The sequence below is a fragment of the Oncorhynchus tshawytscha genome, linkage group LG10 (assembly GCF_018296145.1).
Source record: "Oncorhynchus tshawytscha isolate Ot180627B linkage group LG10, Otsh_v2.0, whole genome shotgun sequence".
Classification (NCBI taxonomy): Eukaryota; Metazoa; Chordata; class Actinopteri; order Salmoniformes; family Salmonidae; genus Oncorhynchus; species Oncorhynchus tshawytscha.
In genome coordinates this window covers 15,830,292-15,858,100 of record NC_056438.1, presented here as the reverse complement: position 1 = coordinate 15,858,100, position 27,809 = coordinate 15,830,292, and the positions used below count along the sequence as shown (strand labels likewise).

The 27,809-nt window shown below is 42.5% G+C and overlaps 1 protein-coding gene across 1 annotated transcript in view; it reads left to right on the top strand.

The window, feature by feature from the left end:
- LOC112259832 (protein NDRG2-like) overlaps positions 1 to 4,013 on the top strand; it is a 42,122-nt gene extending 38,109 nt beyond the window's left edge. The window contains exons 14-16 of the mRNA XM_042329502.1: positions 37 to 72; positions 188 to 239; positions 683 to 4,013. Coding sequence (XP_042185436.1) covers positions 37 to 72; positions 188 to 239; positions 683 to 846 — 252 coding nt within the window. The 3' untranslated portion in view covers positions 847 to 4,013. The remainder of the gene's footprint in view (positions 1 to 36; positions 73 to 187; positions 240 to 682) is intronic.
- Positions 4,014 to 27,809: the final 23,796 nt, after the last annotated feature.

Below are 27,809 nucleotides of genomic sequence, written 5' to 3'. Positions count from 1 at the left end.
ACATCCCAACTTTTCTGTCATCCTCTTCTTCCTCAGATGGCCGATGCTGGTGGTCTTCCCCAACTCACCCAGGTAACACATTTCACACTTAACTGTGTTATGATTCAGATACACCACACAATATTTATCTAAACATTACATATACATTAAGTACAATATAATGTATCTTCTTATTGTCTGCTTACAGCCCAGCAAACTGACTGAGGCGTTCAAGTACTTCATCCAGGGGATGGGCTACAGTAAGTTCTCCTCCGTTTCTAATCTGTGGCAATGAGGAACTGCTGTGAACTATAGTGCTACTGTCTCTCTATATCAATCTAATAATCCTCTCTCTCTCTCCCCTACTCTCTGTGTCCCCTCTCTCTTTTTCATCATCTCCCACTTCTCTCTCTTATTCCCTCTCTTTTACCCTCTCTCCCTCTCTTTTACCCCCTCCCCTCTTTTACCCGCTCCCTCTCTTTTTACCCGCTCCCTCTCTCTTTTACCCGCTCCCTCTCTCTTTTACCCCCTCCCTCTCTCTTTTACCCCCTCCCTCTCTCTTTTACCCCTCCCTCTCTCTTTTACCCCCTCCCTCTCTCTTTTACCCCCTCCCTCTCTCTTTTACCCCCTCCCTCGCTCTTTTATGCTCTCCCTCGCTCTTTTACCCCCTCCCTCTCTCTTTTACCCCCTCCCTCTCCCACAGTGGCATCGTCCATTATGACGCGTCTGTCTCGTTCGCGCACCGCCTCACTGTCTTCCTCCTACTCCATGGATGGGGAGCGTCAGCGTTCTCGTACCCTGTCTCAGAGCTCTCAGGGTGGGCAGATGCCCCCCAGCCCCTCCCATACCATGGAGGTGTCCTGCTGAAGAGCGAGTGAGCGAGAGAGAGAGAGAGCGAGAGAGGGGGAGAGAGAGAGATGGATGGAGAGCTAGAGGGATGGAGAGCTAGATGTATGGGTGGTGGGTGAGAGTGGGACGATAGCATTTGTCACTAACCCACTCCCACATCTCTTAAACCTGTCATTCCCTCAGACCAGCTAACAAAGAGACAGAGAGACAGAGGGAGAGATATGCAAAAGTAGATATAGTAAAAGTAGAGAGACAGAGGGAAAATGTAAGACCGTTAATGAAACACTGTCCTCCCACAATTCATCTCATTCTAAAACTGTCCTCCCACAATTCATCTCAACCTCACCTATTCATCTCTTTAGAGAGAAAGAGAGAGAGAGATCTTCACCTATACAGCGAAGGATAGAGGGAATGGATAAATGAAAATAGGGAATGGAAGAAAGGGAGAATTTAGGAACAAGGGAATATAGAAAAAGGGTAGCAAGGAAAGGGCATTTTAGGGGTGTCGGCCAGTCCTCTCTCCCTCCCTCTATCGGAAAGTCTGTCAGCCAATAGAGCCCTTTAACCTATGGAGTGGGAAGGGTCTGTAGTGACCTCACCGTAGTGTTAACTAATAGTAATAATTATGATAATGAGAAATATGACTATGATATTAATGCTATTAATAATTATACTGACAATGATGTAATAGTAACGTTATAACAATTTTTCTCTTTAATTTTAAAGTTTGAAATATTATGAAATAGAAGAAAAGACGTTAGCAGAAATACTTATAATGAAAATGTGTGTGTGTCAACTCCTCTAATCAATTTGTTATGATTTTTTGTATTGTTGCTTTTTGTAACCTGCCACAGTGAAGGGGTGAGGCTTCTCATTGGTCATGTGAACCTTAACCATAGCAACAGCCAATGAAAGTCTACTTCCGCCTCGCTGTTGCCGGGTAGATCATGTCTTCCATTAGCCCTGTTCAAGTGACACATTTTTGTTCTCATGAGGGGATTGGGGTGGGCGGGTAAGGGGGGTGTGGTTATTTGACTGTGTGGAGCATCTGCATGCCGGATCTGATTTCAGCCAATGTGAATATAGACGGAATGTTTCCTTTTCTTTTGTATGCAAATATGGGTTTGTTTGTGTGTGTGTGTGTGTGTGTGTGTGTGTGCACATGTGTGTTTGTTATTAAGCTTTTGGGCAAAGATTAGCAGATGACGATGATGAGGATGGATGAAGAAGAGTGACATTGTTAGTGAGTTAACGCCTACACTAGTAAATCAGTAACAAGTGCTTCCAATGCTGCTGGCAGTCCCAGACTCGACCAGCAGGGGTCACTGTGTTTGTCCAATAGTCTTTATGACGACATACATACATGTACCTGCATGCTATGGAGTGAAGTTTCCCTCTAGCTACAGATCTAGGATACGCTTCCCCTCCACCAATCCTAACCTTAACCATTAGTGAAGAAAATGCTGAACTGACCCAAGATCATCATCTGTGGGACAACTTCCCCCTATTCCAGCCTGCATATACCTCACTACTAACATACTTTAGTCTTCATCAAAGAGATAAGATAGCAAATTCCTTGTTGAACAAGCACTCTGTACATGTTGTGTGATAGCTAGATGTAGGCATTACATAGCCCTATAGTGATGCACTCACCGATCATGACTGACAGCTCAGAGCACCAATACCAAGTCTATGACTTTGACTGACAGCGCAGCGAACCAATAGCATGTCTGTCTGTTTGACTGTCAGCTGAGAGAACCAATAGCATGTCTCTCTGAAGTCAGGAGGTATGTGGAGTGGACAGTACTGGACTAGAGTATAGAGGTATCCGTATAGAGTAGGGAGTGTGAAATAAGGCATTATTGTGTGGCTCTTTGTGTTCCAGGGTGTTTGTGCGCGTTTGTGACTGTGTTTATGTGCCGTGCAAGTGTGTGTGCATTTGAAAGCTCTCATACCTTCTAAGCACAATTTAAGAGACAAGATGAGGAAAGGATAGAACCCATCCCCTCCCATTGGACCTTATAAATCAACAATGAACCAGCCCCTACACTGCCAACTCCTTAACCCTTACGCTACACCCTAACCCTAGACCTAGAGGATGACTGTCCACACTCAAGTCATACTATAGGAACCCTTCTCTGTATGGATCTCAGAACAGTTAGAAGTGTTGTAGACTTGTCATATACTTCAAAGTCAAAGCTAAAAACAGTTTTATAGGATTGTTTTATAAGATTGTAATACACTTTCAGTGAAAACTGAATGTTAAATTGTCAATGTGATCTGCATATAGTAAAAGGTCATAGACTAAAGGTACATCCATGTGAAGCTTAACACTGCCCTGATCCTAACCAATGGACTGAACACACTGTTATTCGACCCAATTACAGAAAACACTTGGAGAGCTGTGTGTATGTTTTCGAGTGTGTGAATGTGTGTGCGTGCAATGTGTGTGTTTGGTTTCCGTAGTTCCGTGCAATCATTAATATGGCTTATATAACGTTTTAAAAGTATTACTTTCAATTTGAGAAACCTGTTTGCTCGTTTCTTTCCGATTCTCTTCAGAGTTCCGCCCCCTTCCTCTCTTTTAATAGTAGTCTGGTTGGATGGTTGTTGATGGAGATACTGAGGATAGGTCGGTTAAGGGTATTTTGATGATGGTGATGATGATGTTCCTAGATAATAATTGGAACATTAAGTTAATGATATTTAGGCTCCTCCTAGTCTTGCATTGAGAATCAACCAATCTGGAATGGGAGCCTCGACTAACAAAGGGGAAATGGGTGGAGCCTAATAGTTTACCAATAAAGGGAAAGGGGGGGGCTTACTGTTTGAGTTGAATGGGCTGGGCTGTGTGAATGTATGCTTGTCCATTTCTTCTTTTTATTTTTACCCTCATTTTTTCCTTCAATCATACTCTTTTATTTTCCTATTTTGTTGTTGACCATTTAGTTTTATTAAGTGAAGTGTTAGTTTACCGCCTCAGTGTGCTCACAAGTTAGACAAGAGTGTTTGTTCTTGTGTAACTTTTTTTAGCAACAGCACTAAACAAAAGGGAGAATAATATAAATGATTTTAAAACAAACAGAACACAATCAAATGTACTTGTGTGGCTAATTTGTCTGTGTAATAAAATAAACAACCTAAAACATTAATGAGTAGTAATAAAAGACAAGAAGAAATCTTGACTGTTCTTTTCTTTATTAGTCCAATTTGTGATATTCAAAATGACATTGAGTGAGTTTACATCAGAGAGGAGATTGGGAATTGCTTGTACAAACGTGTATATGAATGTCTAAGCTATGTTTTTGTTTGAGAACGGCTTCAACCAATCAGGCGTCTTCTGCTGTACTTATCCATATACTTGTTATGTTGCCATGGTTCACCTCGTTGCTAACCGACACAACCCACCACACGCTGCATTTTCCTACAGAGAACAGTAGTACTTCCTGGCATAGCAAGAGAAACCCAACTCCTCTCTCTGTAAAACCGGTTATCAGTGGCGGTTCTAGAAGAAAAAGGAACACACACCTATTTAGGCGAGGTGCTGGCCAGCGGAGTAGAAAACATGAAAATAAAGGAGAGCCGCACACTCTAGGAGCTCAGATGCAAAAATGTAACGTAAACTCGTACATCGCCTTGGTCCGTACAATTGCCCTTATTTTAGCGCCCCCAAAACGTAATGCTTCCAGATCAACTGTAATGTCAATACCAGTGTAAAGCACAGTTTCTCCCCTTTCCAACAGAATCTATTACATGACCTAAACGCTGCCCGTTTCTGCATAATTCAAGCAGGCAATGAGCCCTGTTGGGTCTTTTTAAAAATGGCGGGTGGGGAAGCGAAACTAATGCGTGATAGTGATGTTGTGTGGGATTTTTTTTTTTTTTTTCACTCGATCTGTCCAACCTATCGCCTCTAAAATGTAAATAAAACACTATAAAGAGTTTATAAAATGTGTCATTACATACCTATTTGAAGGTTTGTGTCGAATTTGAATCGGGTTTTTAGGGCGGTGCTAAAGTGATCTTAGAAGTAAACAGCTGCTTTGACAATGACGATCGCATGCAATGATGACGCAAAAAATGACTAGGTATCCTCCCCTTACCACCGTCACTGTCCATTTCTTGTTTTTAAATGAGAGAAGTGCTACACCTGGTGGAGAGAGATTGTAAGGCAGAAATAGTTGCTTTATGCGTGCTGTACGTTTCGACACGCCACGATGAAACGGAGGGTCCGTTTTTTTCAACTTTTCTCCAATACTATAGAGTCATTACCATGCCGATCAACTCTTGAATAGAAGTTCACACCCCCCGATTTTGAAGTCACTACATTCCCATTTGTTTTCTTTGTAGCCTCGTTTGAATGTCAGTTACGCACATTTATACGGAATGGGGAGAGTTTACGTTAATATCCAATGTTTCGACAGACGTGCTGTCTTCATCAGGGTCTAATCACAAACATTGCGGGATGACTCGTTTATATAGTGTCAAAAGACACACAGGTGTCTGTAATCTTGGCCAAGTATGGCCTAATATCATTGGTTAATTCTCAAATATTAAAATGGCATACAAAGAACAGCATATAAAAAACAAATGGATAGCATACGATCATAGGTTCATTTTAGACTACACAAGCTTACAAACAATTACAATGGCAAAGTCACAATAATCACAAGAATGGCTTCAGATCAAAGTCTACGTTGAGACCGAAGGGAACAAGGGTCTTTAAATTAAAGATCCAGGCAGCCTCTCGTTTTAACAATAATTATCAAGGTCACCCCCTATCCTAGGGAGGGGGACCTGTTCGATGCCAATATAATGCAGAGACGAAATCGAGTGGTTTGCTTCCAAAAAGTGGGCCGCAACTGGGTAAGTCAAGTTTTTGCACCTAATGGTGATACATACTTTTAATTCACACTTTGTTTTACCCACATCATTTAAACCACAAGGACAAGTTATAAGATAAATTACTGCCTTATTACGTGCTCCACTGACACCTTTTGATTGGGATCGATTTCCCTGTTTGTGGGTGTTTGAAGGATCTACATTTATAAGTGCCATTGCATTGAGCACAGCCATTACAATTGTAATTTCCATCCAGTAGGGGCGCAAATAGACGTTGTTCAGGAATATCTTGGGGTGGTAAATCAGAGTGTACCAATTGGTCTCTCAGATTTCTGCCCCGCTAGAATACGACCAAGGGAAGTCTCGGTAATGTGTTTTCGGACCCATCATTGGATTTTAGATTGTGCCAAAGTTCAGTGGCGGTTCTAGCTTATATGGCTCCCTGGGCCAAAAAAGCACCAGTCAAATCAAATCACATTTTATTGGTCACATACATGTAGCGAAATGCATGTGCTTCTAGTTCCGACAGCGCAGGAATATCTAACAAGTAATCTAACAATTTAACAACAACAATCTTATACATTCACACACAAGTGTAAAGGGATGAATAAGAATATGTGCATATGTGGATGAGTGATGGCCGTGTGGCATAGGCAATATGCAGTAGATAGTATAGAGAACAGTATATACATATGAGATGAGTAATGTAGGGTATGTAATCATTATTTAAAGTGGCATCATTTAAAGTGACTAGTGATACATTTATTACATCCAATTATTAAAATGGCTAGAGATTTGAGTCAGTTTGTTGGCAGCAGCCACTCAATGTTAGTGATGGCTGATTAACAGTCTGATGGCCTTGAGATTGAAAAACAGCTTCTGTCTCTCGGTCCCAGCTTTGATGCACCTGTACTGACGTCACCTTCTGGATGATAACGGGGTGAACAGGCAGTGGCTCGGGTGGATGTTGTCCTTGAAGATCTTTTTGGTCTTCCTGTGACATCGGGTAATGTAGATGTCCTGGAGGGCAGACCACACTACCCTCTGGAGAGCCTTACGGTTGTGGGCGGAGCAGTTGCTGTACCAGGCAGTAATACAGCCCAACAGGATGATCTCGATTGTGCATCTGTAAAAGTTTGGGAGTATTTTCGGTGACGAGTCAAATTTCTTCAGCCTCCTGAGGTTGCACCTTCTTCACCACGCTGTCTGTGTGGTTGGACCATTTCAGTTTGTCTGTGATGTGTACGCCGAGGAACTTAACTTTCCACCTTCTCCACTACTGTCCCGTCGATGTGGATAGGGGGGGTGCTCCATCTGCTGTTTCCTGAAGTCTACGATAATCTCCTTTGTTTTGTTGATGTGGAGTGTGAGGTTATTTTCCTGACACCACACTCCGAGGGCCCTCACCTCATCCCTGTAGGCCGTCTCATCATTGTTGCTAATCAAGCCTACCACTGTAGTGTCGTCTGCAAACTTGATAATTGAGTTGGAAGCGTGCATGGCCACGCAGTCATGGGTGAACAGGGAGTACAGGAGGGGGCTGAGCACGCACCCTTGTGGGGCCCCAGTGTTGAGGATCAGCGTGGTGGAGATGTTCTTTCCTACCCTCACCACCTGGGGGCGACTCGTCAGAAAGTTGAGGACCCAGTTTCACAGGGTGGGGTCGAGTCCCAGGATCTCGAGCTTAATGACGAGTTGAGGGTATATGGTGTTAAATGCTGAGCTGTCGTCAATGAACAGCATTCATACATAAGTATTCCTCTTGTCCAGATGGGATAGGGCAGTGTGCAATGTGATTGCGATTGTGTCGTCTGTGGACCTGTTGGGGCTGTAAGCATATTGGAGTGGGTCTAGGGTGTCAGGTAGGGTGGAGGTGATATGATCCATGACTGGTCTCTCAAAGCACTTCATGATTCCAGAAGTGAGTGCTACGTGGCGATAGTCGTTTAGCTCAGTTACTTTAGCTGTCTTGGGGACAGGAACAATGGTTTTCCTCTTGAAGCATGTGGGCACAGCAGACTGGGATAGGGATTGATTGAATATGTCCGTAAACACACCACCCAGCTGGTCTGCGCATGCTCTGAGGACGCGGCTAGGGATGCCGTCTGGCTAGGGATATACACGGCTGTGATTACAATCGAAGATACTTTTTTTGGTAGATAATGCGGTCGGCATTTGATTAAGGAATTCTAGGTCAGGTGAACAAAAGGACTTGAGTTCCTGTATGTTGTTATGATCACACCATGAGTCGTTAATCATAAGGCATACACCTCCACTGTCAGCTTGATGGATGTAGCTGGTGTATAAAGTCAGGCGCAGGAGAGCAGAGATGAGTTGAAACAACGCACTTTACTCAACAGCACAAAGTAAACAATTTACAAAATGCAAAAAGTATGGTTGGTAGCCTAGTGGTTAAAGTGTTGGACTAGTAACCGGAAGGTTGCAAGATTGAATCTCCGAGCTGACAAGGTACAAATCTGTTGTTCTGCCCCTGACAATGCAGTTCCTAGGCTGTCATTGAAAATAAGAATTTGTTCTTAACCTTTCTGGCGCAGGCGTTCCACTAGCGACCCACCTCGACAACACCAGGTAAAATACAGAAATAGTCACAATAAAAATTCATAAAAAATACAAGTGTTATACGTAGGTTTAAAGATTAACTCCTTGTTAATCCAGCCGCTTTGTCAGATTTCGAAAAGGCTTTACGGCGAAAGCATACCATGCGATTATCAGAGGACAGTGCCCCACATACAAAAACATGGAAGACATTTTCCAACCAAACAGATGCGTCACGAAAGTCAGAAATAGCGATAAAATAAATCGCTTACCTTTGAAGATCTTCATCTTTTTACAATCCAAAAGGTCAGTTACACAATGAATGGTCATTTTGTTCGATAAAGTCCTTCTTTATATCCCAAAAATGTCAGTTTATTTGGCGCGTTTGATTCAGAAATACACCGGTTCCAACACGCCCAACATGCCTACAAAGGATCTAATAAGTTACCTGTAAACTTGGTCCAAACATTTCAAACAATGTTTCTTATCCAACCTCAGGTACCCGAAAATGTAAATAATCGATCAAATTTAAGACGGAATAAACTCTTTCCAATACCGGAGAAAAACAACACGGAGCGTGCTCTCATTCACGCGCACCAAAAGACTAGAGTCCTCCTGAGTGACAGTTAGAAAGAATATGACTACTTCTTAATTTAAAAAATATATATATATATTGAACAATTTCTAAAGACTGTTGACATCTAGTGGAAGACATAGGAACTGCAATCTGGTCCTAATAATTCCGCTTCCCCATAGAAATGTATTGGAAAATCCAATGACCTCAAAAAGAACTGGATGGATTGTCCCTGGGTTTCGCCTACAAAATCAGTTCTGTTATACTCACAGACATTATTTTAACGGTTTTAGAAACTTTAGAATGTTTTCTATCCAATACTACCATGCATATCTAGCTTCTGGGCCTGAGTAACTTCCAAATACTGCCCCCTATTAACTGACTTGCCTTGTTAATAACGGTAAATAGTATCATTGAATTTCCAGGCACTTGACAATGCAGAATATATAGACCTATAATTAAAAATACATATCTGTAGAAATGTTTTAAAACCAGGTAACTTTCCCCAAATTCCCAGATATGCCAGAACTCCTGGTTGGAAGATTCTACATTTCCTGCTTATTCCTGCTTATTCTGGGAATTACAACCAGGATTCTGGAGAACCTGGGATTTTTTTTTAATTACCAGATTTTTGCAACCCTAACAATACATGAAACCTTTAGAGACCAAGAATACATACAATAATTTACTCAGGTTTGTTCATAAGACATTCATAACATTGTTAAGGGCACTATAGAAATTCTTATTGTATTTTTGGTCACTTTTCAAGATGGGGCGTTTGTTGTTTTCATAATTGTTCTACTCTGCCGGTGAGCATACACCTGTAAAAAGAAAACCACCACTACAACAGCCACTACTACAACCTCCATCTCTCCTACTACAACCTCCATCTCTTCTACCAGAATCTCCATCTCTCCTACTACAACCTCCATCTTTCCTACTACATCTTCACCTCTCCTACTACAACCTCCATCTCTCCTACTACAACCTCCATCTCTCCTACTACAACCTCCATCTCTCCTACTACAACCTCCATCTTTCCTACTACATCTTCACCTCTCCTACTACAACCTCCATCTCTCCTACTACAACCTCCATCTCTCCTACTACAACCTCCATCTCTCCTACTACAACCTCCATCTCTCCTACTACAACCTCCATCTCTCCTACTACAACCTCCATCTCCCCTACTACAACCTCCATCTCTCCTACTACAACCTCCACTTCAATTACAAGAGAGATTACAACCATGGGTATGAAATTACTTCTACACAAAACTTGAACATGTCACCTAAATTGTTTCAACAACCACACCGTTTACCACCACTACAACAACAGTATGTCTATATCTATAGAAACAGTTACTACATTCATATCTGTAACTACAGCAACAAGTACAAACACCATCTCTCCATTTTCAACCATGTCTGATGAGACAACCACCACAGAGGATACAGCTGCATACGTAAATGCAACGGCCAACTCAAGAGTTACAACTTCCCATGTTGTGACACCCATATCAACAGCTACAACAAGAGCAACGACTGAATCTAGTGTAACAACCACAGCTGTCACTATGGCAACAACAAACACTATTCCTCTAACAACATTCAAAACGGGTAATTTATTTACATGGCCAGTTTATACTACGATCAAGACTACATCTACTGGTAGGAGTACCACTTTATCAACTACCCAACGTCTCAAAGAAAACAGCTTTAACTAGTACTCTAATGATGGAGCAGAGATGAGATGTCAACTTTACAGGCAATACTCAACTCCTCCAGTCTCCAAGAATCTCAACCTACTCTTACTGGTGAGTGGTTGTTGACAGTTTGAGTGCATTTGTTTTAAGAACTCACTTATAAATTCCTTCTCTGTCTCTCTCTCACACCATCTCTCTCTCTGCTATTGGAATAATCCATAGTATATTGTGAACTACACTGTGATCAACATTTGGCATCGAAGGAGAAACACCTCTCCAGCAGAAACTAAACGTAGCCTATATATTCTCACTCAGACACAAATGTTACACATATTTCAGTTAAAGTAGGTGTTCAATCACCTGTGCATCATACAGATGTTAGGCACCACAGCATTGACAAATGAGAGCAGTTTGTTCAATCAAGAAGAAACGGACCAGCAATAATTCCTCCTTTTTTTAATGCAGAATGAGCATTATTAGGCAAATAATGGGGGCCTCAAGATAAAAAAATAAAAAATGGGCCAGTGTGTGGGCCCCAAGGAGAATAGTCTGGTGTGTTAGAAATGCCAGATCTGATTTCAGTCCCATTGAGTCCCTGGTCTCTTTATTCTCACATCTATCACGACCTGATTGTTTTCAGTTTCTAGAAGCTTCTAAGCAATCTGACAACTTGTCAAATTCTCCTGTCATTTCTTTAAAGTAATTTATACTCTGACACATCGCAGCTGATGTTCTGATCTTCTAAACAAACTCTCTTTCAAGAGCATCATCCTTACGTATCCTGAAGATGTAAGGGTTTTCCTGTGGTGAAGGAGAAGCGGACCAAAATGCGCGTGGTGGTTATTCATGTTCTTTAATAAAGGAACTAGACATGAAATAACTAACAAAACAATAAATGTGTGAAAACCTAAACAGTCCTATCTGGTGCAAACACAGAGACAGGAACAATCACCCACAAACACACAGTGAAACCCAAAAGCCGCAAAACCTTGACCTATAGGGGAGGGTCTGGGTGGGCGTCTGTCCGCTCTGGCGCGGGACGCGGACCCCACTTCACCATTGTCTTAGTCCGCCTCATTGTCCACCTCCGTGGCTCTCTAACCATGGCAACCCCTGTCCCGAGCAGGTGCGGCTGCTCGGGACAGAGGGCCTCTGGCGGCCTCTGGCGGCCTCTGGCGGCCTCTGGCGGCCTCTGGCGGCCTCTGGCGGCCTCTGGCGGCCTCTGGCGGCCTCTGGCGGCCTCTGGCGGCCTCTGGCGGCCTCTGGCGGCCTCTGGCGGCCTCTGGCGGCCTCTGGCGGCCTCTGGCGGCCTCTGGGGCTCTGGCGGCCTCTGGGGCTCTGGCGGCCTCTGGGGCTGAGGGGCTCTGGCGGCCTCTGGGGCTGGGGCTCTGGCGGCCTCTGGGGCTCTGGCGGCCTCTGGGGCTCTGGCGGCCTCTGGGGCTCTGGCGGGGGCTCTGGCGGCCTCTGGGGCTGAGGGGCTCTGGCGGCCTCTGGGGCTGAGGGGCTCTGGCGGCCTCTGGGGCTGAGGGGCTCTGGCGGCCTCTGGGGCTGAGGGGCTCTGGCGGCCTCTGGGGCTGAGGGGCTCTGGCGGCCTCTGGGGCTGAGGGGCTCTGGCGGCCTCTGGGGCTCTGGCGGCCTCTGGGGCTGAGGGGCTCTGGCGGCCCCTGGCTGACTGGAGGCTCAGGCGGCGCCGGGCAGACGGGCGGCTCAGGCTACGCCGGGCAGACGGGCGGCTCAGGCGGCGCCGGGCAGACGGGAGGCTCCGGCGGCGCCGAACAGGCGGGAGGCTCCGGCTGTGCCGGGCAGACGGGCGGCTCAGGCGGCGCCGGGCAGACGGGAGGCTCCGGCGGCGCCGAACAGGCGGGAGGCTCCGGCTGTGCCGGAGAGGAGGAAGGCTCCGACAGCGCTGGAGAGGAGGAAGGCTCCGGCAGCGCTGGACAGGCGGGAGCCCCTGTAAGGATGAGCCGGAGAGACAGCCTGGTGCGGGGGGCTTCCACCGGAGGGCTGGTGCGTGGAGGTGGTGACCGATAGACCGGACCGTGCAGGCGCCCTGGAGCTCTTGAGCACCGAGCCTGCCCAACCCTACCTGGTTGCATGCTCCCGGTCGCCCTGCCAGTGCAGCGAGGTGGAATAGCCCGCACTGGGCTATGCAGGCGAACCGGGGACACCATGCGCAAGGCTGGTGCCATGTAAGCCGGCCCAAGGAGACCAGATGCGTAGAGCCGGCTTCATGGCACTTGGCTCGATGCCCACTCTAGCCCGGCCGATACGTGGAGCTGGAATGTATCGCACCGGGCTATGCACCCGCACTGGGGACACCGTGCGCTTCACAGCATAACACGGTGCCTGCCCGGTCTCTCCAGCCCCCCGGTAAGCACAGGAAGTTGGCGCAGGTCTCCTACCTGGCTTCGCCACACTTCCTGTGTGCCCCCCCCAAGAAATTGACCACTTCCTGTGGTGAAGTAGAGGCGGACCAAAATGCAGCGTGGTGGTTATTCATGTTCTTTAATGAAGGAACTATACATGAAATAACTAACAAAACAATAAATGTGCAAAAACCTAAACAGTCCTATCTGGCGCAAACACAGAGACAGGAACAATCACCCACAAACACACAGTGAAACCCAGGCTACCTAAATATGGTACCCAATCAGAGACAATGACTAACACCTGCCTCTGATTGAGAACCATATCAGGCCAGACATAGAAATAGACAAACAAGACATCCAACATAGAATGCCCACTCAGATCACACCCTGACCAACCAAAACATAGAAACATACAAAGCAAACTATGGTCAGGGTGTGACAGAAGATGGCCAAGAGCATATCAAGAATACGTTGGAGAGTAACTAACACCACATTCAATTCTTCATCTCGATGCCCAATTATGCCACTCAGTTCAGCCACTCTCTCAAGCAGACAGATGACTTTTTTCTGCCCCACTCAGACCTCCAGCTCCCGTCATGGATGTGCTGGAGGACATTTCCTCTAATGCTTTAATATTTATTTTGATTTGTTTCAGGCATTCAACAATTTGTTGAATACTATCTTGGAATTCTTATACAACTTTCTTAACATCGTCAATGTTGACTAAGAACGGAAATGATCTCCACCAGCTGCAACCAACACAGTTGGGCCACTGCTCCAGTAAAGGGGGCTAGACATACTGCCACTAAGCCACTTACCCCAATTCCAACCCCAGCCTTCCTGACAGTAGAAGCATTCTCCTGAATGTTTTCAACATCATCGGTTGTCGTTTTAAACTCATCCGATATTTTTTGTAAATATTTTGTTGTTGAGTTTCTTGAATGATGTTATGCTGTCATTGAGTTTTCATTGATCGTCAGATAGTGAAAAACAGAAGATGTAGTCAGACAGTATCATCCAGAGGAAAAACATAAACCCACAAACAATAAGTTTGATTTCCTGAACTTGAAGCCTACATTAACATGCACCATATCTTTCATTTTAATCAACTTTTAACATTTCAGGTAGTGTTGAAAAATATTTTTATTTAACTAGGCTTCTGCCTACACATTATACAACATTACTCTTAATCATGTATTTAAAGAGAATAATAGTTTCTTTTTTTTCATAGTCAAATGTTTTATTAAGGAAATAAATATTACTTACTAAGGGGGTCTCCATGCTCCCTTTCCTTGCACCAGTTGCCATATCTGACTTTGCTAAGTTGTGTTCCTGTAAGACGGTTCACCAGACTGAAGCTGCAGCACTTAGTTGTGTTCTGGAGAGAGAGGAAGCAGATGCTATTGCTCAGTGATAAAGCTTTTAATCATGCAGCGAGACATTGTGAAGGTGTGTGTTCTAATGTCTATTGATTACAGTTAGATATCAATGACCCCTTTATCTGAGGATTAAGCAGCTAAATATGAACTTTTAGGTCCGCACTACGCCTGTGGTCCTGGAAGTGAAAGTAACTTGATCAGGGTGAAATGTCATAGAAACAGTACTTGTTTTCAAAAGTACAGTCAAATACATGTTTAGGCACATACATTTTTACTGTGAGTATTGTAATTATATTGTAATTATATGTTACAGTCTGCTTAATACATTTCTTAGATTTTGGCTTACTAAAGGTACCGAACTAGCACAGTCAACTCATCTAAGAGTGACTCTCCCCTCCCACCACTCTACCAACAATACTGTAGTACCACTTGACACCACAGAGGGGCAGCAACAAAGAGTAGGGAACAAAGTATTCTTGTATTTCTTGCTTCCTTGTAATTAACCTGATAGTATGTTTTTATTATCCTGTCATTGTTCTAAAGTCAAGTGATCTAGATTTGAGTTATGTAATAATGTAAAGAAAACTGGGTAGAGTGTGGCCTGGCACAAAAACTTTAGGACATTGGCACACACACACACAGAGGATATTTCTAAAAACAAATATTTCACCTTTATTTAACCAGGTAGGCTAGTTGAAAACAAGTTCTCATTTGCAACTGCGACCTGGCCAAGATAAAGCGTAGCAATTCGACACATACAACAACACAGAGTTACACATGGAATAAACAAAACATACAGTCAATAATACAGTAGGACAAAAGAAAACAAAAAGTCTACATACAGTGAGTGCAAATGAGGTAAGGTAAGGAAATAAATAGGCCAGGGTGGCGAAGTAATTACAATATAGCAATTAAACACTGGAATGGTAGATCGGCAGAAGATGGATGTGCAAGTAGAGATACTGGGGTGCAAAGGAGCAAAATAAATAAATAAATACCCGTATGGGGATGAGGTAGGTAGATAGATGGGCTGTTTACAGATGGGCTGTGTACAGGTGCAGTGATCTGTGAGCTGCTCTGACAGCTGGTGCTTAAAGCTAGTGAGGGAAATGTGAGTCTCCAGCTTCAGAGATTTTTGCAATTCGTTCCAGTCATGGAACAGCAGAGACCTGGAAGGAAAGACGACCAAAGGAGGAATTGGCTTTGGGGGTGACCAGTGAGATATACCTGCTGGAGCGCGTGCTACGAGTGGGTGCTACTATGGTGACCAGTGAGCTGAGATAAGGCGGGGCTTTACCGAGAAGAGACTTGTAGATAACCTGTAACAAGTGGGTTTAGTGACGAGTATGAAGCGAGGGCCAACCAACGAGAGCGTACAGGTCGCAATGGTGGGTAGTGTATGGGGCTTTGGTGACAAAACAGATGGCACTGTGATAGACTGCATCCAGTTTGTTGAGTAGAGTGTTAGAGGCTATTTTATAGATGACATCACCGAAGTCGAGGATCGGTAGGATGGTCAGTTTTACGAGGGTATATTTGGCAGCATGAGTGAAGGATGCTTTGTTGCGATATAGGAAGCCGATTCTAGATTTAATTTTGGATTGGAGATGCTTAATGTGAGTCTGGAAGGAGAGTTTACAGTCCAACCAGAAACCCAGGTATTTGTAGTTGTCCACGTATTCTAAGTCAGAGCCGTCCAGAGTAGTGATGCTGGACGGGCAAGCAGGTGCGGGCAGTGATCGATTGAATAGCATGCATTTAGTTTTGCTTGCGTTTAAGAGCAGTTGGAGGCCACGGAAGGAGAGTTGTATGGCATTGAAGCTCGTCTGGAGGTTAGTTAACACAGTGTCCAAAGAGGGGCCAGAAGTATACAGAATGGTGTCATCTGCGTAGAGGTGGATCAGAGAATCACCAGCAGCAAGAGCAACATCACTTATGTATACAGAAAAGAGAGTCAGCCCGAGAATTGAACCCTATGGCACACCCATAAAGACTGTCAGAGGTCCGGACAACAGGCCCTCCGATTTGACACACTGAACTCTATCAGAGAAGTAGTTGGTAAACCAGGCGAGGCAATCATTTGAGAAACCAAGGCTGTCGAGTCTGCCAATAAGAACGTTGTGATTGACAGAGTCGAAGGCCTTGGCCAGGTCGATGAATACGGCTGCACAGTAATGGTCAGTAGCACATTTATTTCAACAAATTCAGTTCAAAGTATTTACCAAATAACATTATAAAAGGTAAGAAAGATCAAACACTGTTTCTGTACAAATATAAAATCAAGATAGACCATATGTCATGGATAATACCACCATGTATCTTGATATGTCCATATACATAGTTCATACACTACAATTCTAAACCCAGGATACAGTTACCTTGTCGAATGCATTATCTAATCTGAACATAATGATAATCAGACCCCTTTCAAGCAGTATAATCTGATTAAGAGAAAAATACGAAAACAATGTTTTTTTCAGTTCATTCTTTTTCAAGTTCTTCCTTTGCCTGTTTAAACATGTCAAGAGCCTGTGTATACTGTTCAGCCATGTCCCTGATTGTCTTAATAAACATTATGTCAAGAGCCTGTGTATACTGTTCAGCCATGTCCCTGATTGTCTTAATAAACATTATGTCAAGAGCCTGTGTATACTGTTCAGCCATGTCCCTGATTGTCTTAATAAACATTATGTCAAGAGCCTGTGTATACTGTTCAGCCATGTCCCTGATTGTCTTAATAAACATTATGTCAAGAGCCTGTGTATACTGTTCAGCCATGTCCCTGATTGTCTTAATAAACATTATGTCAAGAGCCTGTGTATACTGTTCAGCCATGTCCCTGATTGTCTTAATAAACATTATGTCAAGAGCCTGTGTATACTGTTCAGCCATGTCCCTGATTGTCTTAATAAACATTATGTCAAGAGCCTGTGTATACTGTTCAGCCATGTCCCTGATTGTCTTAATAAACATTATGTCAAGAGCCTGTGTATACTGTTCAGCCATGTCCCTGATTGTCTTAATAAACATTATGTCAAGAGCCTGTGTATACTGTTCAGCCATGTCCCTGATTGTCTTAATAAACATTATGTCAAGAGCCTGTGTATACTGTTCAGCCATGTCCCTGATTGTCTTAATAAACATTATGTCAAGAGCCTGTGTATACTGTTCAGCCATGTCCCTGATTGTCTTAATAAACATTATGTCAAGAGCCTGTGTATACTGTTCAGCCATGTCCCTGATTGTCTTAATAAACATTATGTCAAGAGCCTGTGTATACTGTTCAGCCATGTCCCTGATTGTCTTAATAAACATTATGTCAAGAGCCTGTGTATACTGTTCAGCCATGTCCCTGATTGTCTTAATAAACATTATGTCAAGAGCCTGTGTATACTGTTCAGCCATGTCCCTGATTGTCTTAATAAACATTATGTCAAGAGCCTGTGTATACTGTTCAGCCATGTCCCTGATTGTCTTAATAAACATTATGTCAAGAGCCTGTGTATACTGTTCAGCCATGTCCCTGATTGTCTTAATAAACATTATGTCAAGAGCCTGTGTATACTGTTCAGCCATGTCCCTGATTGTCTTAATAAACATTATGTCAAGAGCCTGTGTATACTGTTCAGCCATGTCCCTGATTGTCTTAATAAACATTATGTCAAGAGCCTGTGTATACTGTTCAGCCATGTCCCTGATTGTCTTAATAAACATTATGTCAAGAGCCTGTGTATACTGTTCAGCCATGTCCCTGATTGTCTTAATAACGCCACTGTGTCAGACTGACTTTGGTTTCCTTTTCCCATTACCATGTCCCTGATTGTCTTAAATAAACATTATGTCAAGAGCCTGTGTATACTGTTCAGCCATGTCCCTGATTGTCTTAATAAACCACATTATGTCAGAGCCTGAGTTTGTTTCCCATGTCCCTGATTGCATCAAGTCTTAACGTAAATAAACATTATGTCAAGAGCCTGTGTATACTGTTCAGCCATGTCCCTGATTGTCTTAATAAACATTATGTCAGACTGTTTGTTTACTTTTCCCAGCCATGTCCCTGATTGTCTTAATAAACATTATGTCAAGAGCCTGTGTATACTGTTCAGCCATGTCCCTGATTGTCTTAATAAACTGTGTCAGACTGAGTTTGGTTTCCTTTTCCCATAACATCAAGTTCCTTAACGTCCTTGACAATAAACATTATGTCAAGAGCCTGTGTATACTGTTCAGCCATGTCCCTGATTGTCTTAATAAACATTATGTCAAGAGTTTGGTTTACTTTCCCATTGCCATGTCCCTGATTGTCTTAATAAACATTATGTCAAGAGCCTGTGTATACTGTTCAGCCATGTCCCTGATTGTCTTAATAACGCCACTGTGTCAGACTGAGTTTGGTTTCCTTTTCCCATTACATCAAGTTCCTTAACGTCCTTGACAATAAACATTATGTCAAGAGCCTGTGTATACTGTTCAGCCATGTCCCTGATTGTCTTAATAAACATTATGTCAAGAGCCTGTTTGGTTTACTGTTCAGCCATGTCCCTGATTGTCTTAATAAACATTATGTCAAGAGCCTGTGTATACTGTTCAGCCATGTCCCTGATTGTCTTAATAAACATTACATCAAGTTCCTTAACGCCCTGACAATAAACATTATGTCAAGAGCCTGTGTATACTGTTCAGCCATGTCCCTGATTGTCTTAATAAACATTATGTCAGACTGAGTTTGGTTTCCCTTTCCCAGCCATGTCCCTGATTGTCTTGACAATAAACATTATGTCAAGAGCCTGTGTATACTGTTCAGCCATGTCCCTGATTGTCTTAATAACGCCACTGTGTCAGACTGAGTTTGGTTTCCTTTTCCCATTACATCAAGTTCCTTAACGTCTTAATAAACATTATGTCAAGAGCCTGTGTATACTGTTCAGCCATGTCCCTGATTGTCTTAATAACGCCACTGTGTCAAACATTACATCAAGTTCCTTAACGTCAAATAAACATTATGTCAGAGCCTGTGTATACTGTTCAGCCATGTCCCTGATTGTCTTAATAACGCCACTGTGTCAGACTGAGTTTGGTTTCCTTTTCCCATTACATCAAGTTCCTTAACGTCCTTGACAATAAACATTATGTCAAGAGCCTGTGTATACTGTTCAGCCATGTCCCTGATTGTCTTAATAAACATTGTGTCAGACTGAGTTTGGTTTACTTTTCCCATTACATCATGTTCCTGATTGTCTTGACAATAAACATTATGTCAAGAGCCTGTGTATACTGTTCAGCCATGTCCCTGATTGTCTTAATAACGCCACTTGTCAGACTGAGTTTGGTTTCCTTTTCCCATTACATCAAACGTCCTTGACAATAAACATTATGTCAAGAGCCTGTGTATACTGTTCAGCCATGTCCCTGATTGTCTTAATAAACGCCACTGTGTCAGACTGAGTTTGGTTTCCTTTTCCCATTACATCAAGTTCAGCGTCCTTGACAATAAACATTATGTCAAGAGCCTGTGTATACTGTTCAGCCATGTCCCTGATTGTCTTAATAACGCCACTGTGTCAGACTGAGTTTGGTTTCCTTTTCCCATTACATCAAGTTCCTTAACGTCCTTGACAATAAACATTATGTCAAGAGCCTGTGTATACTGTTCAGCCATGTCCCTGATTGTCTTAATAACGCCACTGTGTCAGACTGAGTTTGGTTTCCTTTTCCCATTACATCAAGTTCCTTAACGTCCTTGACAATAAACATTATGTCAAGAGCCTGTGTATACTGTTCAGCCATGTCCCTGATTGTCTTAATAACGCCACTGTGTCAGACTGAGTTTGGTTTCATTGCATCAAGTTCCTTAACGTCCTTGACAATAAACATTATGTCAGAGCCTGTGTATACTGTTCAGCCATGTCCCTGATTGTCTTAATAAACATTATGTCAAGAGCCCCATTACATCAAGTTCCTTAACGTCCTTGACAATAAACATTATGTCAAGAGCCTGTGTATACTGTTCAGCCATGTCCCTGATTGTCTTAATAACGCCACTGTGTCAGACTGAATTACATCAAGTTCCTTAACGTCCTTGAAATAAACATTATGTCAAGAGCCTGTGTATACTGTTCAGCCATGTCCCTGATTGTCTTAATAAACATTACTGTGTCAGACTGAGTTTGGTTTCCCATTCCCATGATCAAGTTCTTAATAAACATTATGTCAAGAGCCTGTGTATACTGTTCAGCCATGTCCCTGATTGTCTTAATAACGCCACTGTGTCAGACTGAGTTTGGTTTCCTTTCCCATTACATCAAGTTCAACGTCCTTGACAATAAACATTATGTCAAGAGCCTGTGTATACTGTTCAGCCATGTCCCTGATTGTCTTAATAAACTGTGTCAGACTGAGTTTGGTTTCCTTTTCCCATTACATCAAGTTCCTTAACGTCCTTGACAATAAACATTATGTCAAGAGCCTGTGTATACTGTTCAGCCATGTCCCTGATTGTCTTAATAAACTGTGTCAGACTGAGTTTGGTTTCCTTTTCCCATTACATCAAGTTCCTTAACGTCCTTGACAATAAACATTATGTCAAGAGCCTGTGTATACTGTTCAGCCATGTCCCTGATTGTCTTAATAAACGCCACTGTGTCAGACTGAGTTTGGTTTCCTTTTCCCATTACATCAAGTTCCTTAACGTCCTTGACAATAAACATTATGTCAAGAGCCTGTGTATACTGTTCAGCCATGTCCCTGATTGTCTTAATAAACTGTGTCAGACTGAGTTTGGTTTCCTTTTCCCATTACATCAAGTTCAACGTCCTTGACAATAAACATTATGTCAAGAGCCTGTGTATACTGTTCAGCCATGTCCCTGATTGTCTTAATAAACTGTGTCAGACTGAGTTTGGTTTCCCTTTCCCATTACATCAAGTTCCTTAACGTCCTTGACAATAAACATTATGTCAAGAGCCTGTGTATACTGTTCAGCCATGTCCCTGATTGTCTTAATAAACTGTGTCAGACTGAGTTTGGTTTCCTTTTCCCATTACATCAAGTTCAACGACAATAAACATTATGTCAAGAGCCTGTGTATACTGTTCAGCCATGTCCCTGATTGTCTTAATAACGCCACTGTGTCAGACTGAGTTTGGTTTCCTTTTCCCATTACATCAAGTTCCTTAACGTCTTGACAATAAACATTATGTCAAGAGCCTGTGTATACTGTTCAGCCATGTCCCTGATTGTCTTAATAAACCACTGTGTCAGACTGAGTTTGGTTTCCTTTTCCCATTACATCAAGTTCCTGATTGTCTTGACAATAAACATTATGTCAAGAGCCTGTGTATACTGTTCAGCCATGTCCCTGATTGTCTTAATAAACCAACGACAATAAACATTATGTCAAGAGCCTGTGTTCAGCCATGTCCCTGATTGTCTTAATAAACGCCACTGTGTCAGACTGAGTTTGGTTTCCTTTCCCATTACATCAAGTTCCTTAACGTCTTGACAATAAACATTATGTCAAGAGCCTGTGTATACTGTTCAGCCATGTCCCTGATTGTCTTAATAAACGCCACTGTGTCAGACTGAGTTTGGTTTCCTTTTCCCATTACATCAAGTTCCTTAACGTCTTACAATAAACATTATGTCAAGAGCCTGTGTATACTGTTCAGCCATGTCCCTGATTGTCTTAATAACGCCACTGTGTCAGACTGAGTTTGGTTTCTTTTCCCATTACATCAAAACGTCCTTGACAATAAACATTATGTCAAGAGCCTGTGTATACTGTTCAGCCATGTCCCTGATTGTCTTAATAAACTGTGTCAGACTGAGTTTGGTTTCCTTTTCCCATTACATCAAGTTCAACGACAATAAACATTATGTCAAGAGCCTGTGTATACTGTTCAGCCATGTCCCTGATTGTCTTAATAAACACTGTGTCAGACTGAGTTTGGTTTCCTTTTCCCATTACATCAAGTTCCTTAACGCCTTGACAATAAACATTATGTCAAGAGCCTGTGTATACTGTTCAGCCATGTCCCTGATTGTCTTAATAAACTGTGTCAGACTGAGTTTGGTTTCCTTTTCCCATTACATCAAGTTCCTTAACGTCCTTGACAATAAACATTATGTCAAGAGCCTGTGTATACTGTTCAGCCATGTCCCTGATTGTCTTAATAAACTGTGTCAGACTGAGTTTGGTTTCCTTTTCCCATTACATCAAGTCCTTAACGACAATAAACATTATGTCAAGAGCCTGTGTATACTGTTCAGCCATGTCCCTGATTGTCTTAATAACGCCACTGTGTCAGACTGAGTTTGGTTTCCTTTTCCCATTACATCAAGTTCAACGTCCTTGACAATAAACATTATGTCAAGAGCCTGTGTATACTGTTCAGCCATGTCCCTGATTGTCTTAATAAACTGTGTCAGACTGAGTTTGGTTTCCTTTTCCCATTACATCAAGTTCCTTAACGTCCTTGACAATAAACATTATGTCAAGAGCCTGTGTATACTGTTCAGCCATGTCCCTGATTGTCTTAATAACGCCACTGTGTCAGACTGAGTTTGGTTTCCTTTTCCCATTACATCAAGTTCCTTAACGTCCTTGACAATAAACATTATGTCAAGAGCCTGTGTATACTGTTCAGCCATGTCCCTGATTGTCTTAATAAACGCCACTGTGTCAGACTGAGTTTGGTTTCCTTTTCCCATTACATCAAGTTCCTGACGTCCTTGACAATAAACATTATGTCAAGAGCCTGTGTATACTGTTCAGCCATGTCCCTGATTGTCTTAATAACGCCACTGTGTCAGACTGAGTTTGGTTTCCTTTTCCCATTACATCAAGTTCCTTAACGTCCTTGACAATAAACATTATGTCAAGAGCCTGTGTATACTGTTCAGCCATGTCCCTGATTGTCTTAATAAACGCCACTGTGTCAGACTGAGTTTGGTTTCCTTTTCCCATTACATCAAGTTCCTTAACGTACAATAAACATTATGTCAAGAGCCTGTGTATACTGTTCAGCCATGTCCCTGATTGTCTTAATAACGCCACTGTGTCAGACTGAGTTTGGTTTCCTTTTCCCATTACATCAAGTTCCTTAACGTCCTTGACAATAAACATTATGTCAAGAGCCTGTGTATACTGTTCAGCCATGTCCCTGATTGTCTTAATAACGCCACTGTGTCAGACTGAGTTTGGTTTCCATTTCCCATTGCATCAAGTTCCTTAACGTCCTTGACAATAAACATTATGTCAAGAGCCTGTGTATACTGTTCAGCCATGTCCCTGATTGTCTTAATAACGCCACTGTGTCAGACTGAGTTTGGTTTCCCTTTCCCATTGCATCAAGTTCTGATTGACAATAAACATTATGTCAAGAGCCTGTGTATACTGTTCAGCCATGTCCCTGATTGTCTTAATAAACGCCACTGTGTCAGACTGAGTTTGGTTTCCCTTTTCCCATTACATCAAGTTCCTTAACGTCCTTGACAATAAACATTATGTCAAGAGCCTGTGTATACTGTTCAGCCATGTCCCTGATTGTCTTAATAACGCCACTGTGTCAGACTGAGTTTGGTTTCCTTTCCCATTACATCAGTTCCTTAACGTCCTTGACAATAAACATTATGTCAAGAGCCTGTGTATACTGTTCAGCCATGTCCCTGATTGTCTTAATAACGCCACTGTGTCAGACTGAGTTTGGTTTCCTTTTCCCATTACATCAAGTTCCTTAACGTCCTTGACAATAAACATTATGTCAAGAGCCTGTGTATACTGTTCAGCCATGTCCCTGATTGTCTTAATAACGCCACTGTGTCAGACTGAGTTTGGTTTCCTTTTCCCATTACATCAAGTTCCTTAACGTCCTTGACAATAAACATTATGTCAAGAGCCTGTGTATACTGTTCAGCCATGTCCCTGATTGTCTTAATAACGCCACTGTGTCAGACTGAGTTTGGTTTCCTTTTCCCATTACATCAAGTTCCTTAACGTCCTTGACAATAAACATTATGTCAAGAGCCTGTGTATACTGTTCAGCCATGTCCCTGATTGTCTTAATAACGCCACTGTGTCAGACTGAGTTTGGTTTCCTTTCCCATTACATCAAGTTCCTTAACGTCCTTGACAATAAACATTATGTCAAGAGCCTGTGTATACTGTTCAGCCATGTCCCTGATTGTCTTAATAACGCCACTGTGTCAGACTGAGTTTGGTTTCCTTTTCCCATTACATCAAGTTCCTTAACGTCCTTGACAATAAACATTATGTCAAGAGCCTGTGTATACTGTTCAGCCATGTCCCTGATTGTCTTAATAACGCCACTGTGTCAGACTGAGTTTGGTTTCCTTTTCCCATTACATCAAGTTCCTTAACGTCCTTGACAATAAACATTATGTCAAGAGCCTGTATACTGTTCAGCCATGTCCCTGATTGTCTTAATAAAAGCCACTGTGTCAGACTGAGTTTGGTTTGTCTTTCAGCCATTACATCAAGTTCCTTAACGTCCTTGACAATAAACATTATGTCAAGAGCCTGTGTATACTGTTCAGCCATGTCCCTGATTGTCTTAATAACGCCACTGTGTCAGACTGAGTTTGGTTTCCTTTTCCCATTACATCAAGTTCCTTAACGTCCTTGACAATAAACATTATGTCAAGAGCCTGTGTATACTGTTCAGCCATGTCCCTGATTGTCTTAATAACGCCACTGTGTCAGACTGAGTTTGGTTTCCTTTTCCCATTACATCAAGTTCCTTAACGTCCTTGACAATAAACATTATGTCAAGAGCCTGTGTATACTGTTCAGCCATGTCCCTGATTGTCTTAATAACGCCACTGTGTCAGACTGAGTTTGGTTTCCTTTCCCATTACATCAAGTTCCTTAACGTCCTTGACAATAAACATTATGTCAAGAGCCTGTGTATACTGTTCAGCCATGTCCCTGATTGTCTTAATAACGCCACTGTGTCAGACTGAGTTTGGTTTCCTTTTCCCATTACATCAAGTTCCTTAACGTCCTTGACAATAAACATTATGTCAAGAGCCTGTGTATACTGTTCAGCCATGTCCCTGATTGTCTTAATAAACGCCACTGTGTCAGACTGAGTTTGGTTTCCTTTTCCCATTACATCAAGTTCCTTAACGTCCTTGACAATAAACATTATGTCAAGAGCCTGTGTATACTGTTCAGCCATGTCCCTGATTGTCTTAATAACGCCACTGTGTCAGACTGAGTTTGGTTTCCTTTTCCCATTACATCAAAACGTCCTTGACAATAAACATTATGTCAAGAGCCTGTGTATACTGTTCAGCCATGTCCCTGATTGTCTTAATAAACGCCACTGTGTCAGACTGAGTTTGGTTTCCTTTTCCCATTACATCAAGTTCCTTAACGTCCTTGACAATAAACATTATGTCAAGAGCCTGTGTATACTGTTCAGCCATGTCCCTGATTGTCTTAATAACGCCACTGTGTCAGACTGAGTTTGGTTTCCTTTTCCCATTACATCAAGTTCCTTAACGTCCTTGACAATAAACATTATGTCAAGAGCCTGTGTATACTGTTCAGCCATGTCCCTGATTGTCTTAATAAACGCCACTGTGTCAGACTGAGTTTGGTTTCCTTTTCCCATTACATCAAGTTCCTTAACGTCCTTGACAATAAACATTATGTCAAGAGCCTGTGTATACTGTTCAGCCATGTCCCTGATTGTCTTAATAACGCCACTGTGTCAGACTGAGTTTGGTTTCCTTTTCCCATTACATCAAGTTCCTTAACGTCCTTGACAATAAACATTATGTCAAGAGCCTGTGTATACTGTTCAGCCATGTCCCTGATTGTCTTAATAAACGCCACTGTGTCAGACTGAGTTTGGTTTCCTTTTCCCATTACATCAAGTTCCTTAACGTCCTTGACAATAAACATTATGTCAAGAGCCTGTGTATACTGTTCAGCCATGTCCCTGATTGTCTTAATAACGCCACTGTGTCAGACTGAGTTTGGTTTCCTTTTCCCATTACATCAAGTTCCTTAACGTCCTTGACAATAAACATTATGTCAAGAGCCTGTGTATACTGTTCAGCCATGTCCCTGATTGTCTTAATAAACGCCACTGTGTCAGACTGAGTTTGGTTTCCCTTTCCCATTGCATCAAGTTCCTTAACGTCCTTGACAATAAACATTATGTCAAGAGCCTGTGTATACTGTTCAGCCATGTCCCTGATTGTCTTAATAACGCCACTGTGTCAGACTGAGTTTGGTTTCCCTTTCCCATTACATCAAGTTCCTTAACGTCCTTGACAATAAACATTATGTCAAGAGCCTGTGTATACTGTTCAGCCATGTCCCTGATTGTCTTAATAAACGCCACTGTGTCAGACTGAGTTTGGTTTCCTTTTCCCATTACATCAAGTTCCTTAACGTCCTTGACAATAAACATTATGTCAAGAGCCTGTGTATACTGTTCAGCCATGTCCCTGATTGTCTTAATAACGCCACTGTGTCAGACTGAGTTTGGTTTCCTTTCCCATTACATCAAGTTCCTTAACGTCCTTGACAATAAACATTATGTCAAGAGCCTGTGTATACTGTTCAGCCATGTCCCTGATTGTCTTAATAACGCCACTGTGTCAGACTGAGTTTGGTTTCCTTTCCCATTACATCAAGTTCCTTAACGTCCTTGACAATAAACATTATGTCAAGAGCCTGTGTATACTGTTCAGCCATGTCCCTGATTGTCTTAATAACGCCACTGTGTCAGACTGAGTTTGGTTTCCTTTTCCCATTACATCAAGTTCCTTAACGTCCTTGACAATAAACATTATGTCAAGAGCCTGTGTATACTGTTCAGCCATGTCCCTGATTGTCTTAATAACGCCACTGTGTCAGACTGAGTTTGGTTTCCTTTTCCCATTACATCAAGTTCCTTAACGTCCTTGACAATAAACATTATGTCAAGAGCCTGTGTATACTGTTCAGCCATGTCCCTGATTGTCTTAATAACGCCACTGTGTCAGACTGAGTTTGGTTTCCTTTTCCCATTACATCAAGTTCCTTAACGTCCTTGACAATAAACATTATGTCAAGAGCCTGTGTATACTGTTCAGCCATGTCCCTGATTGTCTTAATAACGCCACTGTGTCAGACTGAGTTTGGTTTCCTTTTCCCATTACATCAAGTTCCTTAACGTCCTTGACAATAAACATTATGTCAAGAGCCTGTGTATACTGTTCAGCCATGTCCCTGATTGTCTTAATAACGCCACTGTGTCAGACTGAGTTTGGTTTCCTTTTCCCATTACATCAAGTTCCTTAACGTCCTTGACAATAAACATTATGTCAAGAGCCTGTGTATACTGTTCAGCCATGTCCCTGATTGTCTTAATAACGCCACTGTGTCAGACTGAGTTTGGTTTCCTTTTCCCATTACATCAAGTTCCTTAACGTCCTTGACAATAAACATTATGTCAAGAGCCTGTGTATACTGTTCAGCCATGTCCCTGATTGTCTTAATAACGCCACTGTGTCAGACTGAGTTTGGTTTCCTTTTCCCA